Source organism: Pipistrellus kuhlii, unplaced genomic scaffold (assembly GCF_014108245.1).
Source record: "Pipistrellus kuhlii isolate mPipKuh1 unplaced genomic scaffold, mPipKuh1.p scaffold_m20_p_4, whole genome shotgun sequence".
Classification (NCBI taxonomy): domain Eukaryota; kingdom Metazoa; phylum Chordata; class Mammalia; order Chiroptera; family Vespertilionidae; genus Pipistrellus; species Pipistrellus kuhlii.
The window spans coordinates 5,172,280-5,192,386 of NW_023425540.1; the positions used below are offsets into that span (position 1 = coordinate 5,172,280).

Consider the following 20,107-nt stretch of genomic DNA (forward strand, 5'->3'; position numbering starts at 1 on the left):
ATATCGATGTGAGATTAACACATCAGTTGGTTGCCTCCTGCACAAGCCATGGCCAGGGCCTGGGCCAGGGAGGGGTCTGCAATCAAGGTTCATGCCCTCGACTGGAATTGAACCCAGACCCTTTGGTCCGCAGGCCAACGCTCCATCCACTGAGCCAAATCGGCTAGGGCCTACTGATATCTTGTAGTCTTTTGCTCGCGAGATGGGTTTTGGAAATGCAAGAATTATTTGAAAGTAGTAGATTTCAGGGACACTTTTTTTTTTTTCCTTAACTTTTAACCTCTTTTCCGATTTCAAGAGTAATTTGTGACTTGTGGCTATATTGGAAAATTCAGTGAATAGGTAATTAGGGGAAATAATTAAATATATCTGATCTGTTATGATAAAATATTACGTACTTCAATTATAAACAGGCCTTTCTAATTATATTGTCAAATTGTTATCTTGTTAAATTTGTATCTCTAATCTTTAAATTGTGTGTGTGTGTGTGTGTGTGTGTGTATGTACATATATGTATTTTTTAAGAGTAGTTACTGCTGTACAGTTGCTGCTGTGGGTGGAGAGAGGCCTGGAATGGCAGTGAGTGCTCATTTTGTCCTGTTACGTTTTGATATGTTGGAATTCTCCGTAAAATATCCTTTGAAAATCAGGTTTTACTGCTCTTTAAAATATTATCTTTAAAAAATAATTATATGAAAAATAAAACAGGGAGCATTATCTCAATTTGTTGAGGTTCTGCTTTGTGGCATTTGTTGACAGTTTGGCTCAAATAAACTCACAAAAATAAAAAAAAATAAAAAAATAAAAAAAATAAATAAATAAGATAAAAGTTATTTTATTTGGGAGTGTTACATTAGTTATTCAGGTTTAGGTGATTGGGAGCATGTGACCGGGATAAGCAGGCATCAATTAATTTAAGCCATTCAAAAGCTTGCTTTACAAATAACTGTATTGTCATTACAACTCACTTATTCTAAACCAGGATTTTGGTATTTATTTCCAATCAGAGTATTTTTCTTTATTATTTTGAATTCTTAAGCACACACTTTGAGATTCAACTGAGGCTCTTTGGCTAGAGCCCAAAAAGTGTGATTATTCAGTTTCTGTTTCTCAAAACTCTGGAACAAATCAGTGTTAAGTTATATTCACAGAGTTTTGGTAGATTATTAGTAAGTGAATGCCTATGATAACATTCTTCTAATCTCCTTTATTCTGTCAGTTCACCTGCAGTTGACCTTGTTAAGTGCATTTGCCATGGGTTGTCTTCAACCCTTTTCAACATCAAAACAATTCTGCGCCATTTATTTCTTAACTATAGTCAGGCGCCACTTACTGACATTTCACACAAGGACTTCATATACGAGGTGGTCCCATAAGATGATACCGAAGCTGAAAAATTCCCATCACCAGTGATGTAGTGATGCCACAGCTGTTGTAACACTAGCGCAGCACAGGGCTCACCTGACTGCTGCCAGTCATACCCACGTGAAGCAGTGTGATTATGTACAGCACATAATGATAACGCATCATTGATAATGATACCAAACAACGGCGCCACTATTTCTGTATTTGCTATACTTTTAATCATTATTTCAGAGTGTACTTTTTCTACTTATAAAACAAGTGTGCTATAAAAGAGTCTGTTTTATGCTGGTAGGAGCTCATACATCTCATGCTTACTGTGGCTCTTGATTGAGTCATTTTCTCTTATGCTTGAATTAATCTTGTGTTTCATAAATGTAGTATAGCCTGAGTGTGCAGTGTTTATACAGTCGATAGTAAGGTCTGTTAATGCCCCAGGCCTTTGCATTCACTCACCATTCACTCGCAGACTCATCCAGAACAACTTTCAGTACCATAAGCTCCATTCATGGTGAGTGCCCAATACAGGCCTACCATCTTTTATCTTTTATACCATATTTTTACCATACTATTTCTATCGGGTCTAGTAATACATAATGTTGTTTTTAAACATTCGTTTAAAATCTTGCTTGGCGTTGACTTGTATTGACATAACCTTCAAACACGTGGTATCTACAGAACGTGTGAAGTGCAATTAACAAGTTTTGCTTGAAAAAGTTTGTGTTTGGTTTGGTTTTTGTTGCAAAACTAGGGCTAAGAAGATGGCGGATGAAGAGCATATTCGGCACTGCATGCTTTACGAGTTCCAATTAGGAAGAAAAGCAAGTGAGGCTGCAAAAAACATCTGTAGTGCTCTTGGTCAAGATGCAGTTAGCGCCAGAAAATGCCAGCGTTGGTTTGAGAAATTTGGCGAGGGAAATTTTTCATTAGATGACAAGAGTGGTCGAGGCCATGTGTCCAATTTTGATCAAGAAGCTCTTCAAGCTCTTTTGGTGCAAAATCCTCAAATTACCCAACAAGAGCTTGCGACAACTTTAAATTGTTCACAAGAAACAATTTCCAATCAATTGCGTGCACTTGGCAAAGTCCAAAAGTTTGGAAAATGGGTTCCTCATGAGTTGACCGACAACAACCGTAATCAAAGAGTCACAATTTGCAGTTCGCTCCTCTCTTGTCAAAACCGTTTGCCGTTTTTAGAGCAAATTGTTGCCGGAGATGAACAATGGGTGCTGTATGTTCATTTGAAAAGGCTGCCTCAATGGTTGGACAAAAATGAGGCTCCGCAGCCCACGCCAAAACCTGACTTGCATGCGAAAAAAGTGATGTAGTGTGTTTGGTGGAATTTTAAAGGAATTCTTCATTATGAACTTTTACCATCTAACCAAACCATTACAAGTGCAGTGTATAGTGCCCAATTGGAAAGGTTAGCCCAAGCTTTAAGAGAAAAAGAACCCGCGCTGATTAATTGGAAGGGCGTAATTCTTCACCATGATAACGCACGACCGCATACTGCAAGAATCACTGCTGAAAAACTGCGCCAGTTGGAATGGGAAGTTCTCCCTCAACCTGCATATTCTCCTGATATTGCCCCTTCCGATTACCATTTGTTTCATTCTTTGCAAAACTTTCTTCTTGGAAAAAAATTTAATAATGAAGAATGCCTCAAAAATGCATTGACCGAATTTTTTGCATCAAAATCACAAGAATTTTACAACAGAGGGATTAAAATGCTTCCTGAGCGTTGGGCACAAGTAGTAGAAAACAACGGCAACTATATTGTTGATTAAATTTTGTTGTATTGTTTAAATAAATTCGATTTAAAAAAGGTATTAGAAAACGACATTAATTATTACTAGACCTAATATGTTTAGATATACAAATACATGGTATTGTGTTAGAACTGGCTACAGTATTCGGTACAGTCACATGCTATACAGGGTTGAGCCCTAGGAGCATTAGGCTAGAATCATGGCCGGCAAACTGCGGTTCATGAGCCACATGCGGCTCTTTGGCCTCTTGAACGTGGCTCTTCCACAAAATACCACGGCCTGGGCAAGTCAATTTTGAAGAAGTGATGTTAGAAGAAGTTTAAGTTTAAAAAATTTGGCTCTCAAAAGAAATTTCAATGGTTGTACTGTTGGTATTTGGCTCTGCTGACTAATGAGTTTGCCAACCACTGGTGAATATATAGCCTAGGTGAGGAGTAGGCTGTACCGTCTATGCTTGTGGAAGTGCTCTCTGTGGTGTTCACACAGTGATGAAATTACTGGACATTGCTCACAATGTCTCCCCATTGGCAAGTGGGACATGACTGTGCGTGACTGTGTGACTGCAGTGGGAGAGGACTGGCTCTCCTGCCCTCTCAGTGGGACATTCCCCAGGAGTGTACTTCAGGAATGTTGGAGAAAAATGTTTTCAAATGCTTTATTTATAATTGAATAGTACATGTAGTTATTCCAATATCCAGCCTCTCTAAAACATTGCCTTGTATTTGTAGATGAAATTTATTAACCATATCCTGTTAATAGTAAATACTGTTTCCTAAGGAGTAAAACATTTTAAACTGTGAGTCTAGGTATATTTTTGTTTATTTAAACAGCTTTAACCACAAATACAAACTCTAAACAGTGCAGTGATCTGAAGAACATTATGTTTCTTTCCAATTTCTGAATATTTACAGATCTTTTATCTAATAGAATCTTCCTCACATTGGTTTCTGTTCTTTTGACACATCCCTATCATTTTGGGGGTACTTTCTTACATTCTGGCACAACAAAATGTTCCAGGCTCATTTTGTACTTTTCCTGCTTTGATGTTAGCCATTCTTCTAGTGATTCACGGCTCCTTTAGCTGGGAGTTCTGTTTATAAATCAAGATCTGGGCACTAGATATGATCATCGCTGCTGAGGTGTCCTTGCCTCTAGACTCTTTCAGAAGACAGAGCTGGAGTGGGGAAGTAAACCAACCAATGAATGAAAATAAACAGAATATATGAAAAATTGTAAGTTCATACTGATACATCAAATTCTAATTCTACTTCCTAGCATTAAACAATTCCATATTTGTATTTCACTTCTCCAACAGTGAGAAACTTGTCTTCCAACATCATCATTCTATTTACTCATTTGTTCAGTGGTATGCTACTCAGAAAGTAGTTTCAGAATTGCTGCACCCATAATCCTCGTCGTAGACAGAATTCAGAACAACCCCTAAGATTTCCTACCCCTCCACTTTAGTGAGGATGTGAACCTGAGTATGCTGAGGTACTCCTGTGATTAGGGTATATGTATGGTACTGCTGACTTTAAAAAAGCAGGATTATCCTCAGTGGATCCAGCCTAATCAGGTGAGCTTTTAAAAGGGATTGGCACCTGACTTGCTGGTGTGGTTCAGGATTGATCGTTGACCTATGAACCAGGAGGTCATGGTTCGATTCCCGTTCAGGGCACATGCCTGGTGTGCAGATTCCGTATCCAGTGTGGGGCGTGCAGGAGGCAGTCAATCAGTGATTCTCTCTCATCATTGATATTTCTATCTCTCCCCCTTCCTCTCTGAAAAAAACACAAACCATATATATATATATATATATATATATATATATATATATATATATATATATAGAGAGAGAGAGAGAGAGAGAGAGAGAGAGGGAGAGAGAGAGCGCGAGAGAGAGAGATTGGCTATTCCTGGCAAAAGATATTCCAAGGTGTGGGAGGGATTTGACTGCAGGGATTTTCTCTGTTGCTGGCTTTGATGATGAAAGCAGAATTGGATGAAGAAGTTGGAAAAATAGCTTAGGAGATTTCCAAGCAAAGTGCTGAAGGTACTACCTGGTTTCTTTTTGCTGCTTGTAATAAACTATGAGAGAAGAAAGATAAATGGAAAGAAGTCTTGTTAAAAGGTAGCCAGGACTAGATGATTTAGTTAATGTTGAGCCTATACAGATGGCATCGATTGTTAAAATGAAGAAACTGCAGCTGCAAGTGAGGTAGAGAGAAAAGCCAAGGGTGTGCTTTTGCTAAAACCTCAGAAAGCTAAGCGTCAGAGCATGCAGTAACACTAAAAGCTCTTTCTAGAAATTAAGCGTGTGCCTCATAGATCTTAAGCAAGCCAGGTGACCTGTAAGAGGATATCACTCCTTCCTCATTTCAGCAGGAGCCACAGATAAAGACGGGGCTGTTTTGTAGAGACTTGGGGGCGTGGCTTTTGTCTAATTCAGATTCAACAGGAGATTGTCTTTGCTGGTTTTGAAGATGGAGGAATCCATGCGGCAAGAAAGGCACACAGCTTCTAGATGCTGAGAGCAGCTCCCAGCAGACAGACAGCACGGAAATGGGCATCTTAGTCCTATGACCACACGGCCTTGAATTCTGCCAGAAACCTGAGTGAGCTTGGAATCAGGTTCTTCCCCAGAGCCCCCAGAAAGGAATGCAACCCTGACATCCCGACTTCAGCCTAGGAGACCCTGAGCAGAGAATCCAGCCATGTTGTGTTAGGACTTCTGACCTAAAAGACTGTTTGCTAATAAATTGGCGGTGTTTTAAACCCCAAAATGTATGGTAATTTGTTGCAGAGCAATAGAAAACTAATGCAATTAGGCAAAAACTAACAAAAAATAAACACCCATATTAAGTAAAAATGAAAGTTCCTGAGGAGGTGGCAGTGATTGTGATCAAGCCCAAGAGCAAGAGTTAGCTTTGAGTGTGAGGAGGGGCTGGAGGGAACAGGCTGGGCACACAGGAAGTTATGTTTAGAGACGGTGGGCCTTAGATAGGAAGTTGATGGTGTCACCATCTCATGGAGGGTCACTTCCTCCCTTTGTGTGTGCAGATGCTACGATGAGGCCTTTAGTAGGATAGAAAAGACTCGGAATAGCCACTGATGCTTGTGAGAGGGAAAACTACTAGAATAATTTGGGAGCATTTAGGGATATAGAAAGTAGATTTGTAGGGACAGTCATTGTGCATATTCGTATGTTGAATGGAATACAATGATGGGGAGGAGACAATTATTTTAGAATAAAAGTTGTACATTGTAGGTACAAGCAAAAGAACATTCAGGTTTATGCTGAGAGAGAGGTTGAAGTTTAGGATATTGAGAACTGAGAACTGGAAGATAGGTTGTAGTAAATGGAATGCCTAGAGCCTAGAATATCAGGTAATAAGTTTTTGTTAAATCAACAAGTATTGGAAATTTATGATTTCAGAGAAGGGATCATGAATAGCAATGGAAGACTTATCCATAGTTGGGGCTGCTGAATATAAATTAGAAAACATCATTAGACTTGAGTAGATCAAAGAAGAATGAATTTATCCCTTTGAAGTTTTCAGATGGGTTTTAAAATGGCTTAGGAATTAGAAAGACTTGGACTTCAGAGTCCTTGATTCACAGAAGAAATGACTAAGAATGTGATGGATTACACAACAGGGTCTGAGTACTAAGGCCTGTGGGCCGAATCCAGCATGCATCCTGTTTTTGTAAATAAACATTTCATTGGAGTACAGTCATACCCATTTATTTACTACCAGAGGCCCAGTGCATGACATTTGTGCATGGGTAGGTTCGCTAGGCTTGGCTGGTGATCAGGGCCGATCTGTGGGAAGACTGGTGGGGTGACTGGGAGAGCTGCCACTGGCACCCACCTTGGCTGACCTGGGGCCTGTGGGCTGGGGGCAGTTCCTACATTGAGCATCTGTCCCCTGGTGGTCAGTGCACATCATAGTGGTCGGTCATTCGGCTGTTTGGTTGATTTGCATATTAGGCTTTTATTAAATAAGATTTTCTGTGCCTGCTGTTGTGCTATAATCGTTGAGTTGAGTGGTGCAGTGGGAGGACATGTGGCCAGAAAGGCCTAAAATACTTACTATCTGGACTGTTAGAGAAAAAGTTTGCCAACTTGCAAATTAAAACTCTGAATATTTTCTCCTGCGAGGTATATTCATAAAACATTTTTATTGACAATTTCAAGAGTCCTGAAAGCCTGTGAATGGACTCTGGTTTAGAAGAACTTTTGGATCAAGGTTTATAGTATTGATACCATTATGATAACCTGGTTATTAAATAAGAGAAAAGGAGTAAAGGGCAGACTAGATAATACAGGCATGCCATCTATATGGCTTGGCTAGGAAGCTGCAGTCCACACTCTTCAAGCCTGTTTCCGGCAGATCGCTGGGGAAGGGGTGGGACAATAGGTGCATGCCCAGTAAGGTCTGGGTGCATGGGAAGACGCTCATCTGTCAGTCACACCTGGGAACAAGTCAGTGGCCACTGCAGCACGGGAAGATTTAACATGTAAACTCCTGAACAAAGAAGTTGCTGGCTCTCTTGCCTCTCCTGCTTGCCTGCGCTCCTATGCAGGGAGTGTTGCACCCCCCCCCCCCCCCCCCTTCCAGGGCATTGGCCCATGTGGTTCACAGCCACATGGGACCCACACACAATGGATCACTGGACTAAATCTAGCCCGAGACTACATCAGATCCTGCTCTGCTATGGGATAGAAACTCTGGACACTAGCTCTACCTTTGGCTCTGCTGGAGCCCCAGCTGCACCTTTTCCAGGACTGGGTTAAGGACAGTGGGACTTTGCAACCCGAGAAATGTAATTCAGCTCTAATAAAAACCATTTAGCTCTCCCATGCGAGTCTTAGAAAATTAATCCCACTCTCACTAGCGATGGAGAAATCCATTTCTCCAGCAACAGTACATTCTCTGCTACATTCCTTCTCTTCACAGGAGTTGCTGTGTTAGTTGGCTCATCATTCCAGAGACATGGGCACATGTATTTTGTGGCTTCAGAGCCTCACCTCATTCAGTGACTATAAATGGCATTGCAGCAGAGCACCCGTGTTTGTTTTTTTTTTTTAATATATTTTTTATTTTTGTTCTTAATCCTCACCTGAGGATAGTTTTCCATTGATGACTTTTTTTTTCTTAGAGTGGAAGGGTGAGAGAAACATCGATGTGAGAGTTGTCGATGTTTCTTCACCAGAATTGAACTCGGGACCCTAGTCCACAGGCCGATGCTCTATCCACTGAGCCAAACTGACTAAGGCAGGGCACCTGTTTTTGCAGCCTTTGTCATAGGAGCAACTATAAGAGTCTGGACAATTTTTAGTACAGATCAGCACACATGTGTGTGTGTACATGCAGAGGAAGCCAATATTAGTCATGGATCAGTAAAAGTATAGTTTATTATGAGAAATAAATAGATGCTTAATTTTTTCTTCTAGGCTGTTTCCAGTTAAGGATGCTAAATAAAGGAAGGGATTTCCCCCCCGTAGGAGGGCCTATGTTCAGATAAAAGAAAAGAGAACAACTAGTTTATTTAATGAAAAAGTGTTTTAATCACTGCCTGTTCTTTAGTAGGTGTTACTTTAAAATTTTTTCCACTAATGTTAGTCATGGTACTGATTCTGTTTAGATCCATTTAAGATCCTTAGTTGAACTTCGTTTTTGTTATGACTGATCTTGGTCAATGTTTTAACACAAGAGTACTTAACATTCCCATTGCCTTTGTCATGCTTCTGTCTTTACAAACAAGAAACAACATTCACAGTCTTTTAGATTTTCTCATTTTAACCTTCATCAGTGATGAGAGAGAATCATTGATTGGTTTCCTCCTGCACACCCCCTTCTGGGGATCGAGCCCACAACCCGGGCATGTGCCCTTTTTGGAATTGAAGCCAGGGCCCTTCAGTCCCCAGGCCGATGCTCTACCCACTGAGCCAAACCGGCTAGAGGATCTTTGTTAATGAAACACCTCAATAATTCTAGTTGGATTGTGGTGATTTCTTGAGACTCCCAGTATCTGTCTTAAATGGCCATCAGGCTATGAATGATGAGAATTGTAATACCAGAAATAATCACGAGATGTCTGCAGATTCTACTGAATATCCTTTCTGCATTATTCTTTGCAACCAGGCCAGGGATGGTCAATTGGAGTAGCTGAGGTCATGGTGAGTGTCACCTGCAAAGACTGGTATTAAGTGCAGCTCCTTCAGAACAGAAACCAGCAAACATCCTTTAAGATGAAACGTCTATCTATGAGTTTTTGTTTATTTGCTTTTCTTGTTTGTTCATTTGTTGCTTTTACTTTCTTATCCTACATATGAGTGTAATGATATGGTTCATGACTTTTTCTGTCTGACTTATTTTGTCTAACATGATATTCTCAAGATCCATCCATGTTGTTGCAAATGACAGCATTTCCTCATTCCTAATGGCTGAGGAGTATTCCATTGTATATATGTAACACATCTTCTTTATCCACTCATCTATCGAAGGGCACTTGGTTGTTTCCATGTCTTACACAGCACGATTCATGCTGCAATGAACATAGGCATACAAATATCTTTGCCAATAAATGTTTTCACAATTTTCAGGTAGATAACCCAGGAGTGGTGTTGCTGAGTCATGTGGTAACTCTAGTCTAAATTTTTGAGGAGCCTCATACTGCTTTCCGTAGCAGCTGTACCAGTTTACATTCTTCCAGCAGTGAATGAGGGTTCTTTTTTCTCCACAATCTCTCCAACATGTGTTATTACTTGTCTTGTTGATAATAGGCATCCTGACAGGTAAGAGGTGGTATCTCATTGTAGCTTTGATTTGCATTCCTGTACAGTGTTTCCCGAACTTCTCTCATGATGAGAATCACCTGGTGGAGTTGTTAAAATACAGATTCCTGAATCCCAACTAAGAAGTACTAAACTAGAATTTTTGGGAACATATAGGTAAAATGTATACTTAACTTATACATTAGGTAAATTGTATACTTAACTTATACTTAACTTAGTGCTCTGAGCACTAAGTTAAGTATACAATTTTACCTATATGTTCCCAAAAATTCTAGTTTAGCACTTCTTAGTTGGGATTCAGGAATCTGTATTTTAACAACTCCACCAGGTGATTCTCATCATGAGAGAAGTTTGGGAAACATGGTGAATAGCTAGTGAAGCTGAGCATCTTTTCATAGGTGGTCATTTGTATGTCTTCTTGGGAGAAGTGTCTGTTCAGGTCCTCTGCCCATTTAAAAAAATGTTTTTATTGATTTTTAGAGAGACTGAAAGGGAGAGAGAGAGAAAGAGAGAGAGAAATAGAAAGGGAGAAAAGAGAAGAGAAAAGAAACCTTAATTGGCTGTCTCCACACGTGCCCCAACTGGGGATCCTACTACACCCAGCTATTTTCCCACATTGGGACCCTCTCACATACTGACTTCTTTTCATTCCTTCAGCCTCAGGTTACATGCTACTTATTCAAGTAAGTTTTGCTTGGCCCTCTGACTATGTAAATATGACCCATCTCTCCTTCTCCATCTCTGGTCCCCGTTTGTATCTTGTAGACTTGAACAGGATGTCAGGGTTGACCAGCTGCTGCTTGAGGCATTATAGGCAGCTTGCCCTAGAGAGGTCTCCAGGTCCATGCGTGGGTATTGTAGTTTCAACTTGTGCTTTCCAGAGAACCACAGTTAGATTCCTTCTAAGTCATTTAAACATGCACAATCTGCTTCTTGTAGTAGAGCTTTATTTTTGACCCTTTCAGAATAAGAGACCTTACCATTATTATAGAAAAAAAAAAATACTAGGGTTGCCCTTGCTGGTGTGGCTCAGTGGATAGAGCATCGGCCTGGGAACTGAAGGGTCCCAGGTTTGATTCCGGTCAGGGGCACATGCCCAGGTTGTGGGCTCAATCCCCAGTGTGGTGTGTGTAGGAGGAAGCCGGTCGATGATTTTTATCTCTTTCTCCCTCTCCCTTCCTCTCTGAAATCAATTAAAAATATATTAAAAAATTTTATTAGGTTCTCTTCTGTCCCATCTGAACCTGACTTTGTATGCAACCACTCTAGCTGCCTGCTACCTAGGAGGGGAGAGTGTGTGTGTGTGTGTGTGTGTGTGTGTGTGTGTGTTTAAGTTTGATAGGTACTCTGTGGTTGGTAAGGTGTGGACGTCAGTCTTATAACGACATGATATTGTTTTAATTAAAGTGTTTTTATATTATACTCTATACTTAGTAAGGCAAATATTCCTGAATGATTTTAAAGATTATTTTCCTTTCCTCACATATATATTCTTCCCTATTATAGAATCAAGATTGTTGACACACTTCTAAGAAGTATGGATTTTTTACTCCATTGACACACTTTTGAGAAGCATGTCTTGCTTTTGCCCTGAATATTTGAAAATACTTTGTATTCTTTTTAATTCTTTTCCATTGAGAGAAGAGTCCTTAAAGAAGGGCCTATTTTATTTCCCTTTTTTTCCTAAAGAGAGGCTGTTATCTTTCCTCTGTTTTCTTCCTCACTAAGCACCTATGTGTAAGCACTGTGCTAATTCCTGGGCAGTTGGGGTTTGATGGTGTGGAGGCGAGGGTGTTAAACAAAGTGAAGATAAACTAAGTGAAATAACACCATGCATTTTGAAATAAAACTGAGAAAATAATATCAATTCGTTATTAAAATACTGTGCTTTTAAGAGGACTAAAAAGTTAAGCATATGTCAGTTTCTGGTTCGTTTATAATTTTTATGTTTGTTAAACATATTTTTTCATTCATTTATGTATTTATTTATTTATATATTTTTAAGGGTCACACAGCAATGCTTCATACTGGCTCATGGCATCCTAAAATAAAGGGAGAATTTATGACTTGCTCAAATGATGCGTGAGTATTGTTGATAATTCATCTAATACATTCATATCTTTTAATATTTTAACATTTGTATTGTAACAATCTTGCCAGTAAAGTAGGAGATAGAGTATTAGGAATCCTGATGTTTATATATTCTTGCTCTTACTTAGACTTTAGCTGGCAGTGTAAGGTTTGTTTAAATAAATATTGAAACTATGCAAATGAGAGTTAGTATAAATTCCAGTAGAGTTTATTATGGAGTACAATGGATCAGATGGATGTTATTAAATAGACTCAAATGACTTTGAAATTGTGACTAATAATTTGTTACTTTTTTTTGTTTTGTTAATTCTCACACGAGGATATTTTTTTTCCCATTGATTTTTAGAGAGAGTGAAAGGGATGGGGAGAGACAGAGAGAGAGAAATATCTCGGTTGGTTGCCTCCCACAAAAACCCTGACCAGAATTGAACCTGGACCCTTCAGTCCTCCCACTGAGCCGAACCAGCGAGGGCTAATTCGTTACTTTTTATAGTTAAGACTGATTTCCATCTGAGTCTAATTGATAATATGTTTCTTGTTTAAATGTTTCTTGGCAGTGATAACTGAAAAATTTGATTAAACGGTTATTAAGATTTTTTCCCATTTTATCTGTTCGCCTCAGATTCAAGACTCTTACAGGGAATATTTGGGGAGCTTTTTCCTGCATTGTCATATTGTCTGATTCACTTTCAGTACTAAGTGTAGTTCACAAGAATGTGTTATTTGTAATACTACAGAGAAATTACAACAAAAATCCTATAAATTAGCAGGGACCGGTTTGGCTCAGTGGATAGAGCGTCGGCCTGTGGACTGAAAGGTCCCGGGTTCGATTCCGGACAAGGGCATGTACCTGGTTGCGGGCATATCCCCAGTAGGGGGTGTGCAGGAGGCAGCTGATCGATGATTCTCTCTCATTGATGTTTCTAACTCTCTAACCCTCTCTCTTCCTCTCTGTAAAAAATCAATAAAAATATATTTAAAAAAATCCTATAAATTAAAAAGAATAGATGGAGCTATTTATGTGAAACACGTTTATATTTTAGATAAAAATAACATTTTTGTTCTTAGATTATTTTGTCTTTTAGCCTTTTCCTCTCTGATACTTACATTTGCCTCATTAACTCTCAAAATTGCTCTTCATATTCTCGGATATTTTGTTTTCTGGACTTTATCTTTCAGATAACACACAAAAGACATAATTTTACTTCCATAGCACAATTTAAAAATTAAAAATTAAAAGGAACTAAAATTTGGGAATCTATACAGAAATTGACTGAAAAAAGATGAATATTTCTGAATAAAATTTTTGGTAAATAGAACTACATTAAGTCTTTACCTAAGATCCTTGATAAGGTTTTAGAAATTCCAACTTTAAGTGAAATGAGTATAATGAAACAAATTTTACCATAGCTTACATGATGTAAACAAGTGTTCAAGCCTGGCCTGTGGGACTCAGCAGTTGAGTGTCAACCCAGGAACCAAGAGGTCACTGGCTGGATTCCTGGTCAAGGCACATGCCTGGGCATGCCTGGGTTGCTGCAGTAGGGGGCATGAAGAAGGCAGCCAATTGATGATGTTTCTCTCTCATCGATGTTTCTATCTTTCTATCACTATCTCTTCCTCTCTCTCTAAATACCATTAAAAAAATTTAAAAAGAAAAATATCTTAAATCTAAACATGAACCAGTGAGCTTGCTTAAAAAAAAAAAAAAGAGTTCAGTTCTTATGCCAATATTCTAGCCACCAAAGCTTCACCAAACTTCTACATAAAGACCTACAGCACTTCTAATATTAAATATTGAAATAAGTGTGAGCTATACATTTAAGAAAGATTAATAAAGATAGTTAAGAATTATTTTCTAATCGGCTTATTTTGGTTCAGGGTTGAGAGTTGGCTGGAGCCAATCAGCAGCTCAGGGCGCAAGGCAGGCCCCACCCCGAACAGGACTCTTTCCATCACAGGGCCACTCACACCCCAATTCCCTCAGACGGGCCATGACACACACGCCACCCCGAACAGGACTCTGTCCATCAGAGGCCACTCACACCCACACTCCCTCAGACCACCATGACACACGCCACCCCGAACAGGACTCCTCTCCATCACAGGGCCACGCACACCCACACGCCCTCAGACGGCCATGACACACGCCAGTGTCCTTACCTGTTCAACCTTCGGAGTCCCTGGAGCAAGCACACTCAGAGGTGGGGAAATGGTGCCAGCGCCACAGACAGTGGGTCAGCTCAACTCAGTCCCTCCCGCATTAACGTTCTATGAAAACACCTTAGAACAAAATGAAGTTATTCGAGGACTTGCTGCATCTTTTTAGCTTTGTCTTATCCTTTGTTCAAATAAATTATGTATGTTTAAAGTGATATCCCAAACTTCAGCACTAGAAAATCAAATTTAGCAGTTAATCTAATTAGTGGCCAACTAAGGTTTATTTTAGGAATTTAAGGCTATTTAACAATTAGAAAATTTTACCATCAAGAAATTTTCAATATAATTCATCATTTAACAAACAAAAGGCGAAAGATCGGTTGACTTTATAATATGATAGAATTGACATTTGATAAAATTTAGTAGTCTTTACCAATAAAAGTTCTAAGTAAAATAGAACTAAGAAGAAATTACCGAATCCTGACGAAAACTACCAAAATTTAAAATATTGTATTATATATTGTAGTTCTGAAGCTACTTGCATTTAAATAGGAAACAAGACAGGGATGCCCACAATTATTTAGAGACTTTATACAGTGTTGTAAAGTAAGAAAACAAGAAAATTGGTATTACTCTTGGAAGAGAGCAGACATCCTATTAAAAAACCCCGCAGAGGATCCCGGCTATTCTGGTTAAACACATAAGCTGAATAAAGCAATTGAAAACAATTTCTTGTCTTCAGAACTATTTAAGGATCACACAATTTTATGAAGCTCTACAGACTTTCCCCAAAGTGACTTCCAGGATATGTAAATTAGTGGTTTGAAGAAAGGCATTCCAAGGTCAGATAGATTTGCGAAACTTTGAATGTTATATTCCCAGGCCAGTGAGCCACAATAAACATTTAAGTGGCTTTGGGTAGGGCGTAAAGAAACTTATTTAACTTTGTTACTCCTTTAAGCAACTGTTGGGGGAAAGTTCTGAAGCATGACATCATTTTACTGGGTATAAAATGTAGTTTATCCCATTTCTTGAAAGAGCAATTCTTTAGTTCCCTGCCCAAGCCGCTGACTTACTAGTCTATTGTACCTTTGAAAATGTGCTCCATTTTCTGTTTACACTGTAGAAATGGACTTCCTTTGTCCATAGCCCTATGTGATGATCAGGGACCTTAACCATAGACCCCCATTACACATGTTCTTTACGCCTGTTAGAGAAATATGCCACTAATAAATTCAGTCATTTGATTGACTTTTTCTTGGCCTTTGATTCTGAAGGCAGTAATTAGGAATGTGCTAAGCTGTGAGAAAACATTCCAGATACTTAGTTCAATCAACAGATAGATTTCTCATTATGTACCAGGTGCACTGTCTGATCCTAGTCCCTGCCTGCATGGGGCTTACCCTCCAGTGGAGGTGAGTGCTGGAGCAGACAGGTACAGATTACATTAATACGCCAATATGGTTTTAGGTAGTAATAAGTGTGAAGAATCAAGTAAAAGGATAGAGGAAGAACAGAAGGCTATTATGGCTGACCATTGGGGAAATTTGAAAATTAGGTGATATGACAGACTCATAGCCACAATTCTTCATCTTTCCTTGTATCCATGCCCTTTGCAGTATGACTTTATAGGTACTCCCATTAAGAGCCGGAGTCTCTTTACCCGCCCCGTGAATCTGGATTGGCCAGCAGAAGGTGGAAGGATGGCAGCATGCCATTTCTGAGCAGAGGCTACTTCCAATGCCTGCGAACTTGCGTCACTGTCTCATGGAGCTGTAGCTCCCTTGCTGAGGGAGGAGGATTCTGCTGCCCTATTAATACCGGAGGCTGTAACAGACCAGCTTATACTCAGCCACCTCCTAACTTGGAGAGTCACAGTGCCAAAGACTAAATATATTAAACACCCTGAGAAATATATTCACGTCCAGCCAGTGCTGGACCTCTGAACCAGGAGGTCAGGGTGTGATTCCCAGTCAGGGCACATGCCTGGGATGTGGACTGGATCCCCAGTGTGGGGCATGCAGGAGGCAGCTGATCAATGATTCTCTCTCATCATTGCTACAGCCAGTTACACCTGTTACACTCTGTGTGGGGTGTGGAAATGAAGGTTGTCACTAGTACTGTAAATGCTTTGACTAGTGGGATTCAGTAGGTCAGTGTTTTTCAACCTTTTTTGGGCAAAGGCACACTTGTTTCATGAAAAAAATCACAAGGTACACCACCATTAGAAAATGTTAAAAAATTTAACTCTGTGCTTATATTGACTATATATAAAGTAATTCTCTTGAATAGGAATCAAATAAACACAAAGAAAGTATTTTATAATTACTTTATTATGAAATATTAAGTAAACAAAATAGTGAAAAATTATAAAATTCTTGACTTGTCTGCACCTACGGCACACCAGGCAACATCTCGCGGCACACTAGTATGCCGCGGAACAGCGGTTGAAAAACGCTGCAGTAGGTTATAAATATTTCTATTTGGTGGCATCTTATAAGGATGAATCATGTAATTAAATTGTTGGCAAATTTGTCATGGCAGAATGTATTTGGTGTGCAGTTTGTAGACCCAGAGGGACTTGGTTGCTCCACCACTACGCATGACGTTGAGCTCGTCATATACCGCCAAGTCTCAGATTCCTCTGAAATGGGATAATGCTTGATTCACAAGATTGTAATAGGGATTAAATGTGTAAAGCCTTGTGCATAGTTAGTGTTCATGCATATGCGTAGCCTTGGATTCATTTAAACTGGATTAAGGCTGCATATAGTTTTCGGTTTTTATTTTTCTGAGCTTTTCAGTCACAGTTTGATGAACATCTCCCGGTTGAGAGCACGTGTGGGGCGTGTTGGACCTCACCACGGGCTTTTGATGAAGGCTGCTACGCAGATCTCACTTGATTTTATAATCAACAACATCTGCACATACAGTTATAAAATTCCCCAAGGAGCAATCGTTCATGTAAATGGATCCCTGAAAAGTAAACTTTTGTGTATCTCAAAGTTTTCCCCCCTATTTTAAGTATTTTTGGGGAGAAACTTTAAAACACAACATTCAGCCCTAACGGTTTTGGTTTGGTAGATAGAGCATCGGCCCATAGATTGAAGGGTCCTGGGTCCTTGGTTGCAGGCTCGATCCTGGCCCCTGGTCAGGGTGTGTGCAGGAGGCAGCCAGTCAATGTGACTCTTTCACCGATGTTTCTCTGTCTTTCCCCCTCCTTTCCACTCTCTAAAAATCAATGAAAAAAAATCCTCAGGTGAGGATTAACAAAAGTAAATAAATACAACATTAATTCCCTATGTGATTCATTAGTGTTTTGAATATAATTCAGTATTATAATTTATAAATTGTTATTTTGTGGCATGGTAGCCTCAGAATGTCTTGGTATTTGTAAGTATATTTACATCTTTTTGAGTTCTTGACTACTGCTTTTATTTTTTGGTTTTCCTTTTCTGTTGTTATTTCTTGCTGTTGTTTTTGGGGTGATAATTTATAGAAGTACCTCAGTTTCTTTCCTCAGTTTTGTGCTTCTAATAAACTGTGGACCTGGGCTGGGTAGGGTGGTCCAAGCTTTGAGAATTAGTGCAAAAGGAAAAGGAATAAGTCACTAGTATAATGTATGTATTTTTAGCACATTAATTTTTACCATCTTTGGCTGCTAGGGGACTTTTTCTTGCTTACCATCTGGTTCTGGGCAGAGTTTTGTACTGTCCATGCTGGCAAATAAGTACAGCACATTTTAGTTTTTGTACATTTTAATTTTCAAATTTCTGTTATGCTTGAATAGCCTTTGTTTGATTTATAATTTTCTCAATACTTTCATCTTACTTAGATATATTTTTTATCATGTGTTTGCATAGGAGTAGCCATAAGTAGAAAACTTCACCTCATATATCTAGGAATTGTAAGAAAATTTAATGTCACACTAAAACTTTGGTGTGAATTTTATGTAATTTTAATGCTAAATGTTGTTTGTATGTAATATAGGGTGTAAAAATATATATACATACTTTGAATAATTATTAAATAATTATAAAGGCAGTGTTTATTAAATACATTTTAAAATTGAGATATCAGCTGTTAAAGTGTATATACATTTTTTGGGGACTCCCTGTACATTGCCACATATAACAAAGGCAAGATATTTATACCTTCAAAAACATTGGTGGAAAGTTTGATAAAGTCCAATTTTTTAATGTTTTACTTTATTTATACATTTTTTGCAGTTGTTAATCAGTAATTTATTTTGCCTATATAAACATCAGTGCTGAACAATAATTCCTATGTATGGACTATAAACTGTACAGGATGCTATTTAGTATTTTCTTTGTTTATCTTGAAATCCATATAAAAACGTTGTTCATATCATCAGTACCTCTCTTAAATGTTACAGCAATTCATTTAAAAAAATATTTATTTAAGTGTATTTTTGAAGAAGAATGTGGATGTTTCTAAACGTTGAAGGGTATACTAGTGTCCTGGCATCCCTAATCCGCTGAGGATTTGATAGGGGGCAGTTTGAATTCTTCTGGGGATTTCTAGGTCAGGCGAGGTGGCATCAGCACAGCCAGTCCCCTGCATGCGTGACTAGTGAGTTTGTGTGTGTGACTAACACCCTGGTCCTTTGTGGTGTGTGCCTACCCTGCGGGCCATTTATGGAGGAGTCATATGTGGAGGAGAATGTTGTTCAGTGAAAACTGATGACCTTAGTTGCAGAAATGGGAATAAAGGGTATCGCCATATTGTGGATCTTGTAATTCTTGAAACTTATAATTAAAATAGAAATGTTTCTTTGGTTTCACTGTTTTTCTGAAAGATAGTTACAATAAGTGTTTTTTCTTTTTTGAAGGTATCTTTTCATTTCTTTTCTACCCTTTGTGCCTACATGACAAATTCATATGTGTTCAGTTTCTGAATCCTTTCTTTTCAATTCTGCTGGATAAGCCTGTTGAGTCCACTCCCAACTTTGGGAAGAATTGTCCCCTCATCTTTTCAGTTTGGTATTGATGGAGTTGGGGAAGTCAGGGTGGCAGGTTAACAGGCCCTTTGAGGGAAGTGTGAATAATGGGTTGCCCTTTTCCATTGCCTCTTTCTAAGTCTTGTAAGTTTACATGACTTTGTAAAACTATTTCTATCTTATAAACTATCCTTTCATGTGATACTACTTTTAAAATTTCTCTACATGAAAATGTTAGCTTCGTTGCTGCTTTTAAAAATGTGCTCTGAGTAAAAAGTTATCTTCTCTTGATAACTTTTCTGTTGTCACCATAGTAGTAAAATCAAGTAGACTATAAAATAGAAACATCTTGTAAGTTAGTAATTACATGCTCTCCTTTGATGCATGTTTTCTTAATGGACTACATCACATGTGTCAAACACAAGGCCCACGGGCCAAATCCGTCCCACCAGGCCTTGCAATGTGGCCCGCACCGCGCTGTCATCACTGCACTCTGCTGCGTTTCCATCACAATGACAGTTTATGACTGTTCAGTAAACCATTCGGCCCGCAATTTAGGCTGGATTTTAGATTTTGGCCCCTTCTCTGATTGAGTTCGACACCCCTAGACTACATTCTAGTAATTAAAATAAAACAAATGGCATTTTTGGAAAGCTGTGTTAAGCTATCAACAAATACAACTATTATAGACTTGTTCAACCACTTTTTATATAGTCAACTAGGGGCCCGGTGCACAAATTCGTGCACCTTGAAAGGAACTGTGGGCCGTGAGGCTGCGGTGGGATAGTGGAGCAGGTGACCCAGGGCAGCAGACCAAGGCAGTTGGGGCTAGTTGCTGTCATCAGGATGAGCCTCTGGTGGTTATTGTGGTTCTGCCTGTTGCTCGCATCTGCTACTGGGTTGCCAGCCCTGCTCACACCCGCTGCCGGTGCCCGGCGCCAGCCTTGATTGCTAGGCATCATC

The 20,107-nt window shown here is 39.2% G+C and overlaps 1 protein-coding gene across 1 annotated transcript in view; it reads left to right on the top strand.

Moving 5' to 3' along the window:
- Positions 1–20,107, top strand: part of WDR70 (WD repeat domain 70) — a 163,590-nt gene that overhangs the window by 45,559 nt on the left and 97,924 nt on the right. The window contains exon 10 of the mRNA XM_036410445.2: positions 11,939–12,015. Within this exon, the coding sequence (XP_036266338.1) occupies positions 11,939–12,015 (77 nt within the window). The remainder of the gene's footprint in view (positions 1–11,938; positions 12,016–20,107) is intronic.